General features: G+C 48.7%; 1 protein-coding gene across 1 annotated transcript; it reads right to left on the minus strand.

The window, feature by feature from the left end:
• Positions 1 to 578: 578 nt before the first annotated feature.
• LOC142571648 (uncharacterized) lies at positions 579 to 8,860 on the minus strand. The gene is made up of 2 exons (XM_075680168.1): positions 8,692 to 8,860; positions 579 to 2,893 (listed from the first exon to the last, which is right to left on the minus strand). Exons 1-2 carry the CDS (start codon positions 8,726 to 8,728, stop codon positions 645 to 647), a joined length of 2,286 nt encoding a protein of 761 aa, XP_075536283.1. The 5' UTR covers positions 8,729 to 8,860; the 3' UTR covers positions 579 to 644.
• Between the last annotated feature and the right edge of the window lie 447 nt (positions 8,861 to 9,307).

The raw sequence follows: 9,307 nt of genomic DNA on the forward strand, positions 1-9,307 counted from the left end.
CCAAAACCGGAGTGCCACATTGATGGTCGAACCCACACCTTTGGTGTTAATTAAGGCATAGTTAATTAAGTCAGTCGAACCCGCGACCTCTGGTGAGAGTCGAGCCCTCGCATCGACCGTTGTTGGGACCAAAATTCAATGGCACCAAAATTGATGGTGCCACCATTGATGGCCGAACACACGACCCTTGGTTGCAGTCGAACCCCCGACCTTTGATGTTAATTAAGATTGTTAAGTTATTCAGGCACAATTAAAATAGAGTTCATTAAGGCACTCGAGGCCACGACCTTTGGTGGGAGAAAGCAATTAATATGAAGTAACTCCGCATTCTAATGAGAATGTCAAGTAATTTAATGAATGTCTAGTGAGCGCGCAGGCTTTGGTCTTCATCCTCTTTAGCGTACGCTGAAGCGACTGTCAACTTTTTTCAGTGCCTGTAGAGCCGAGTTCGATTCGTTCAAAATTTCCACAAGGGGTGTATACTGTTCAGAACAGGTCTCTGCAGTGAGTGAAGTTCGCACTAAACGCAACTTTTTTTTTCATAGCGTATAGATGAAAAACAAAAAGTTACAAAGAAATAAGGATGTAGGAATTGAATCGGCTTTATTAGAATAAAGTACTCTGCGTCCACAGACCTTGAGCCTTCAGGACAGTATTGTCTTCATAAGTTTGCCAATGTTGTCAGCGCCAAAGTCAGTCTTTCCTTCCACATCGACCGCCAAGCTGACCGATCCTTTGATTTCGAACTTTGTCCGGTCATCGGAGCTGTCAGACTCTGAACTCGACGACTCTGAGCTAGAAGATTCCAGGCTGTTGGACAAGGGCTTCGAAGTACCAGCCGAAGTGTCGGACCTTCCTTCGCCTCCTTCGTCAGAGGTTGGCGGCTCCGTGTTCTGTATAAGTTCCAAGAACTTATCCAGCCTATCGTAAAACTGCTTCGCATCAGCGTCTGTCATCGAGTCGCCATTTTCGGACGCCTTTCCATTTTCAGCCTCTGACGAGATCACGCTTCTTTCCGTAGATTGGGCAACCTCGTCGCTTTCGTCGCTCATGTCTCCTCTGGCGAAGTTGTACACGGTGGCGAGCACTTTGAGCTTATCTGACACCGTCAGGTCCGAGTCGGTCAAGGCGTGGTAAAGAGTTCGCAGCGCCCTCCTCCTGTGGTCTTCCAACTCGTTCTCGAGCGTTCTGAGCCGACGCAGCACGTTTTGCGAGTCCACGTCGTGCGGCAACGCGCCGACTCCCATGCCGCGCTGCTGCATCTGGTCTAGCAGCCTGCGGTACGTCTGAACGCGTCTCGTGAAGTACTCGCCGTTTTCCTGCATCTCCTTAGGAGTCAGCAGCTCCTCGAACATGCGGTTCATGGCCGTCAGCCTCTTCTCAAAGCTCTCCACCATTTCGGACGTGATGTGCTGTTCGCTGGGTCCCTCTGTATTGGCAAACGATCTCACCTTATCTGTAGTCTGAAACAGGCTGGCGGGAGCGTCTTTTTTCGTCGCACCGTTTTGGGATAGAAGTGCCATACCAGCGCCGAGACCGTCGTTTGAGAGGTCCAGCATAGGACCCCGATCGTTGGCCCTCCTGGTCTCTGGGGCGGTGAATTCGGAGCTTTTCAGCAACTCCCGAATAGACCTCCGCGTGAACGTCCTCTTTATTTTATCGGTGTTCTGTTTGATAAGATCAACTTTTTGTTTTATGCCTTCGGATCCTGAGACAGCGTAGCCCTTGTTGACTGCTGTTGGATAGTAAGTACAATCGTACCAGCCCCGAGTCATTCCCGGATAGTAATAATGACGATGATAGTCTGGGTAGTAGCGATTATATTGAGCTCCGTAATAATCATACGGGTACGAGCCACCACCAGAGTACTTTCCAGTCGAATAGCCTCTGTAGCCATTATTGTAACTGCTACCTTGATTATAATATGGATATCCATACCCATAGCCGTATCCATTGCCTTGAGGACTGTAATAACCAGTACTGTAAGAGGGGTGACTTATTTGACCACCCCCGCTTGCGTAATATGTGCCATGACCATTGCCGTAAGAAGGATTTCCACCTCCGTAGCTCGGCTGCCCTCCGTATCCACTACCGTAGTAAGGGTAGCTTCCGTAACTATTATAGTACATGGAACTGCCATAGCTACCCCCTGCGTATGGATAGCCACTGTTGTACGGGTAGCCGCCATAGTACGGATAAGAGGGTGTGTAACTTGCGCAGCCACTTGAATAACAGCCATAAGAGCGAGTGTAGTCTCCACCGTAACCGCTTTGCCCACCATACAATCCGCCTCCGTAATAGCCGCTCCTGTAGTACGGGTAGCCAAACTTGTCAGTGCCGCTAACATATGGGTAACCGGAACCGGAGCCGTAACCACCGTAGTGTCCACCGTAGCTGGGGTAGTTGGAGCTAGTTTGAGGCGGGTAGTTAGGGCCCGTTTGAGGCGGGTAGCTACTTCGCCTATAGTAGCCCACGGCCACGTAGTACGGCTGCCACCAGCTGTTGCTGTAGTACGGGTACATATTGCCGGCGCCAGCTGATGGCAAGTATCCGTAGCCTCCAGCACCACCGTTCCAGCCACCGTGCTCGAACGAAGGCTTCCTATTGAACTGCCTCCACCACTCGTATGTGGTGGGAGGCGGATGATAGGCGGGAGGTCGGTAAGACCAGGAGGGAGGATAGTAGCCATGGCTAGGGTAACGGTTCCAGTACCCATTGGGGTTGTAGCCGCCGAAGTGAGGTCTGTAGCTGGGCGGGTAGTACGAGTGATTCGGGTTGATGCCTGGTGGTGGCGGCGGCGGCGGTGGAGTCGTGGCAGGTGGAGGCTGGTCAGTGGAAACGTCCGGCGCGTCTGTTGTGTCGTCCTGGGCCCCGGCCAGCCAACAGCAGCATGCTGCGGACACACAAGAGAACCAGATTTTATCACATTTTAGCTGCACCTTTCATCAACCGTTTACTTCTGCCTCTGGTACTGTATAAAATTCTGTTAAAAAGAAAGCATCAGTCCTTTCAGAATTATAACTGCTTGGGCTTTTTGGTAAGACATTATGACAAATCGTGGAGCAGAAACACACAGACGGACAGAAAAAGACACGACAAACGAGCGCTAACTGCCAAGAAAGGTTTATCTTCAGCAACCCGGTGTCGCCATTTTACCTCTTATCTGAAAGGTGTACAGATTGGGTGCTCACATACTCATAACCAAGCCGAAGTACTGTTCCTGCCTCAGTAATTTCACGTGTAAGCTTGTCGCTATTTCTTCTGACAAAACTACACTGAGTAAAAAGCGGTTCAGAAAGCATAGTTTTGTCAGCATAAACAGCGACAAGCCTACACGTTAAATTATTGAGGCAGAAACAATGCCTCGGATTTGTTATGGGTGTGTGCGCATCCAATCCGTATACCTTTCAGATTTGTGAGCCTCCCATCTGAGCACCTTTCAGATAAGGAGTTAACATTCTTAACAAAGTGAATTAAGTGTCCGTGTAAACACGGGGTCACTGAAAATAAACATTTGTTGGTGTAGTTATTGCTTGTCTATTGCTGTTTTTTCTGTCCGCCTGTGTATTTCTGATCTACGATTTGTCATGTCTGCGAGCATATCTCATGCGAGCATTGGTTTATGTCGCTTAAATGAGCGCTGGCCCCGATTCTTTAAGTTCTAGAAAGCCTACCGCACGCTTTTCGCATGTAAATGGATGGCAGTTAGTGAGTATGAAGGCTGTCAAAGACTAATAAGATATGTTTTATTGATGCGAAAGCCCAAAATGACCCATTGAGCGAATGAGCCGGCGTCTGTATCAGCGAAACGGCACCTAAATTTCCATTGGCTGCGAGCGCCGTCACGACTCGAAGCAGAACGAGCGAAAGGGAACACATGCTGACGCGCCAGGTGTTGTGTGAGGGCACCGCCACAACGCCACGTCACCCTCGCTCTTGCAAGCATGTGTCACCCGCGTGTTCCTTGTACGCGCAAGCTCTCGCCTGCGTTCTAAATTCGCCTCGGTAATCGCTATAAAAAATTTATAAACATACAGAACCATTTCGGAAGCAAAAACGTTGGCGGTAGTGAATTTCGAACCTACGACCCCACGCTCAGAAAGTGAGTGTCTGAATTATTGGACCAAACCAGCTTTTCCGACGTAGCACGCCTGCGCACTCTGCTTTATGATATCATGAACCGAAATTTCCATTTATAAACCCGGCGTGACGAAAGTGGTGACGTCAAAATCACCGCGATTACTCGGGAGCGTCGTAAGCGTATAGGCTCCTTTTCAGAACTCGCCTTGGCACAAACAAATAAGAAGTTGCACCTTCCTATAGAAATGGGAACCAACCTCCACAGAAATCTTGAATTGTGCTTTTCAAAGCTGCTGGCATTAACAATTGTTAATGTCAACAAAAGGGGATAAATTCAGCAAAGAATCTAGCCCTTATAAACTGTCCTGACGTATTTAAAGCAAAAAATTGTCAGCGGCTTAGCTCAGCTAACCCTGGATATGCAAAGCGAAAGCTTGGTTTAGCCTGGTTAAGTCTAGGTTTCCCTTGGTTAAGCTTTAATTTAGCTGTAATTATTATACTTAGGTATACAATCATCGTTAAGCCACGTATGACGGCTGCCTAGGTCCGTGACTAGAAATGGCTGTGATTAGGTTTGGATAGACACGCATCGTTAGACGGTGTGACGCCTGTCGTGCCACAGGAAATGCGCAAGTGCTAGACATGCAAAGAGACGCCACGAACATGCGCAGCTTCGAAGCACAAATGAACAGGTCGCGAACGCGGTCGCTACATTGATCTCTACGGTGCGACGCCTGTTGCATTCCGGAGCAGGGTGTGAGAGCGGGCTAGTTGGTATTCCATGCTGATGTGACCAGCGCAAGAGTGGACACGGAATAATAGTAAGGCGCCTTACTATTGTCCCGTGTCCACTGTTGCGCTGGTCACATCTGCATTCCGGACGCTCTCCAGTGAAGCAGCTCGCCGGGCGATATCCGCGGGGTGGTCAAAGCCTCTCGCTCGCGCGCAACGCTCAGAGAGGACGGCCTGGCATCGCTCTCATCCATGGCCAAGCTCGCACTGACTAGGCGAGTGCGGCACTCCTCTTAGCCAGGCGCGGCGAGTCAAGTGGTCAGGCGGCAACCCAGCTGCGGTGAACGCATGCGCCAAGCCGCCGCCGCGGCGGAGCTCGGCGCGGCGAGTCACGTGGTGCGTTGCCAAGGCTACGGCGCAATTCCGGTCAAATGAAGGTCAAATTACTGGCGACAGCGAAACTCGGCTGGACTAGGTTAGTAAAGCTTTCGCTTTAAAAGCCTCCGTTCTTTTTTGACCAAGGCTGAAAGATCGAATCGTAGGTGGTAAACATCGCCATGGTCTGCTCAACAAAAGGCAAAAGTCACCATTGAAGGCGTTCGTCACCATTGAAGACGCTCCATTTGCGAAGCCCATCTGCCCCTCCCCCTCCCATCTTTTCGCACGTCTATGATCATGACGTGACGATGCATCCACCTCTTGGGTACCGACACCGAAACTGGTTCGTAGAAACGAGTGTTGTGGTAAATTAGTTTGGCCGTTTTGACGCATGCCAGTATTTTTTTTAGATTTTAGATACTTTTGACCTTTATATAACGAAAAAAAAAAAGGCAAGTCGACAATATCGTGTCAGTCCTGTAGCTGACACTGAATTTCTTGAAATGCACTACGTCATCTTTTATTCCTCAAGCGATGAAAGGCCAAACCATCGCCCGCTTTAGTTATCACAGCAGACAACAATTGAAGCTTCATTTGAGAGACCATGTTTTCTCTTTCGATCGTCAGAAAAATGTGCTCCCTCGCTACGCTTGGTCACGCTATTGCTCTTTGTATCTAGCTGTCACGGTAAAGCTTCCGAGCATTCAAATATGCACCACTATCGTAGCACATCGACAACTCCGGTCATGCTTTTTTTAGCCCCGTGCACTGCGGTGTCGAGACAGTATAGCCTAGTTTCATTATGCATGCACCTGCAGCTTCCAAGAGATGTGTGGCTCATGATAAAAAAAAATTCCTGACTCTCCCGTAATCGAGAGTAGATGTAAGGATGAAATGGCAACCGGCACAGCAGATTGGCTGGAGATGATCCTAGCCACAATCTTAAAGCGGGTGTAGTGCATGTTCGCAACGGCACACTCACACACCACACCTTACTGTGCACTGGTCCATATGGACGCTGCCATGCTAGAAGAAAACCGGCTGACGGCCACACGACAGGCAGCGAAATACGCCAGGGAGACAGAGCGAACTGCCCTGCTAGAAGACGAATGAATTGAATGCTGGGGTTTTACGTGCCAAAACCACGATTTGAATATGAGGCAAGCCGTAGTGGGGGACTCCGGATTAATTTTGACCATCAGGGGATCTTTAACGTAGTCCCAATGCACTGGACACAGGCGTTTTTGCATTTCGAATTCATCGAAAGGAGGCCGCCGTGGCCGGGATTTCATACTGCGACATCATGCTTCGCAGTATAACACCATAACCGCTAAGCCACCGCGGCAGGTAGAAGCGCCAGAAGGACGCGCCACGCAGCGTGGCGCCATCTCTCGAGGCGATGCAAAACCCGCGCCGCGGAACTCGCGGACTGCTGGCGTTCAGCGGTCAGCGCCAGAAGATGACAAGGAAGTGTATAGTGCCCTGTATTTGCCTTTTGAACTTCCCTGTTGGAAATAACAAACAAAATTTCAGCGTACTAGAAGTTACAGCTTAAGTGGCATTGTGAACAAACATTAGGAAGAACTCGGAAGAAATATTTTTGTAACTTGTTTGGGCGGTAACTAGTGTATGTAATGCAGTCCTGTACAAAGGGTTGTGAGCCAGAGACCGCATTTTTTCAAAGTTTTGTCTGGTTGCCCGGATAATCTCGTTTTGTTCTCGCAACTTGCCAGGATAACGGCTCTGAATTTTGGCTCAAGGTCACTTGCAGGTCTCCAGCAACGGGAGCTAAAAGCATTTTGCGCTTTAAAAAAGTTCAAACAACCGAAACGCGTATCTTTATGGTGGATCACTAATAATTACGGTAGTCATTTCCCTTTGTGGCTCTTTGAATACGTATATAGCGCTACCTCTAGGCTAGTTGGTATAATTATTCAATGCCGTATTATGCAATATTTCTATTCGAATAATCAAACAACTAGGAGAGAGCGAATAACTTTTGAATAAGGAATCTAATAATATTCGGTCTTCGAATCGAATAGTCACTATCCGTAAACGCGTATATTTTTCGATTTCCTTTCGAATATTTCAGAACGTCAGCTGCATCCAATTAAAGATAAAATTACAGCAAAATTGTGATAAAAATTTACCCCTGCAGCATAGCACAGACATAAAACATGAGAACTTGCGTAGCGGAGCAGGATACGTCGCTTAGGAAGCCGTACTTTACAGGCTGTACAGGGATCATTCGCACTTGCTGAAGAGTCCTGTGCATGTGAAGGAACTACATGCTTGCGCTTAATGCTACATTAGTGCTTTTCAAAGACAACGCTTCATAACGTACTACATATTGACAGAAACTTGCTGACTTGAAGAATACTAGAATGTGAACATCATTTTACATTAATTGTGATAACGGCTGTTCATCATTGGAAAACTATTCGATATTCGATTCGATTGGTTTCTGGCATTATTTTGTTCGTATTCAATTCGGTCTCAAAAAACACTATCCGCACAACCCTATAAATTATATGGAAATATGCAGGCAGAAGATGTTTCTTAAAAGGTGGGAATTGTAATCTACCCAAATGCACCATAAAGCTGCAAAACAAAGCTATGCAGCTTTCAAAGAAATGCAGTTTCACTGCTGAAGACAGCTTCGCCGCTGCGAAGCGGTCTTTCTGAGGAACCCATGGGCTTCCTTAGTGGATGGTAATGTGTTCCTTTTCATGCTCGTTGCTTTGACTACATCTAGTTCAGTCGTTTCCCTGCGGCACTCTTTTAACCAGAGAGAGAGAGAGAGAGAGAGAGCAACAACGCCTAGTCCTCGCCTTCCATTTGGCTGTTCTTTCTACGCAACATCCACCAAATCTTTTTGATGTACTATGCGCAAGACATTGCTACACTGTAACATTGCTTCAATCTATACTGGCGTATAGGGCCGCACTTGTGGACTGTCTTTTGCAACAGCTTTACTTTCACAGGCGATTTGGCCACCTGGCATAATGGGGCTGTCAGAACAGAAGAGTACGAAAAGATGTAGAGATCGTTAAGCCATTTTAATGTAACTACTTTGCCTTTTTCACATCATCGTACATATACGTTAAACGTTGATGATTTCACTTTTTACTGAAGTAAGCATCGTAATTTCATTGAGGGGGTCGGGGGGGGTGGGGCAGGGGGACACATTAGTTTCTCGTTGTGTTAAACAGCAGTGCCTCCTTTACTGGCCGTGAAGAATGCGGATGTCAGTACGAGGAGCCACTCTTTTGGGACGGGAAACGCTCAGTGGTCGATATAGCCAAATAAGACATTAATTAACAGCGCTTGAAGACCTTCTTTTCCGCGACGCTCCCCAGCGCCAGAGTTGAACACGTTACGTTGCGAGTCCTCCTCCAGTTCGGTGTTCGCCTCCCTCGTGCACTGGCATAACAGAGCGCATACATAATGACATACTTCAAGGGTACGCACGCGTTGGCGCAAAGGGGAATGCGTGCATACCTACGAGGGCCGCGCAAGTCAGCAGCGGTGCTCTCATGGTCGTCCTTCCTTGGTGAGTGTGTGTCCCTGGCGGTGTCCGCGAGCCCACTGTCGGTGGCGGGTCACCGTGGCGCGTAGCGGCAGTTACGGCTCGGCTATCGGTGAGCGCGGTTCGCGGCTCGCTTTCGCAGTGTTTGCCCCTCGCTCGAGCCGATTCACCTGGCCGCTGGGTACACAGGACCTCGTTGGAAACGTGCACGCGCCTACGACGTTTCTCTGCCGTTGCCTGCATTTAATCCCCCATTTCTTTCCTATTTATTTTTTTCTTCTCATTATTATTTGTCCATCCGGACCGTGCGCAGCGGTGTGGCGCAGCGCCATCGGCTCTGTGCACACAGTACGGACTGATGCTGTCGCCTCCCTGTACACTCGTGACGCGAACGCTGACGCCCGCCGCCAGCATAGCACAGAGTCGCGTGCCCTAATTTCACGTTCCACTTGATGCGACCAGGGAAGCACACTGACGGAGTACTGCACCATCATCCGATAGTCGTCCCGAACACAATAAAGCCCACTACAGAACGAAGGCGCCTAAATTCCATAGAGAAGGGGGAAAAATAATCTCCCCGTATGGCCC

Source organism: Dermacentor variabilis, chromosome 2 (assembly GCF_050947875.1).
Source record: "Dermacentor variabilis isolate Ectoservices chromosome 2, ASM5094787v1, whole genome shotgun sequence".
NCBI classification, from domain to species: Eukaryota; Metazoa; Arthropoda; class Arachnida; order Ixodida; family Ixodidae; genus Dermacentor; species Dermacentor variabilis.

Coding starts and splice junctions, on each gene's coding strand:
- LOC142571648 (XM_075680168.1), bottom strand. CDS start 8,728: ATGAGAGCACCGCTGCTGACTTGCGCGGCCCTCGTAG. Junction 2,894..8,691: donor GACTTGCGCGGCCCTCGTAG/GTATGCACGCAT, acceptor GTGTGTCCGCAG/CATGCTGCTGTTGGCTGGCC.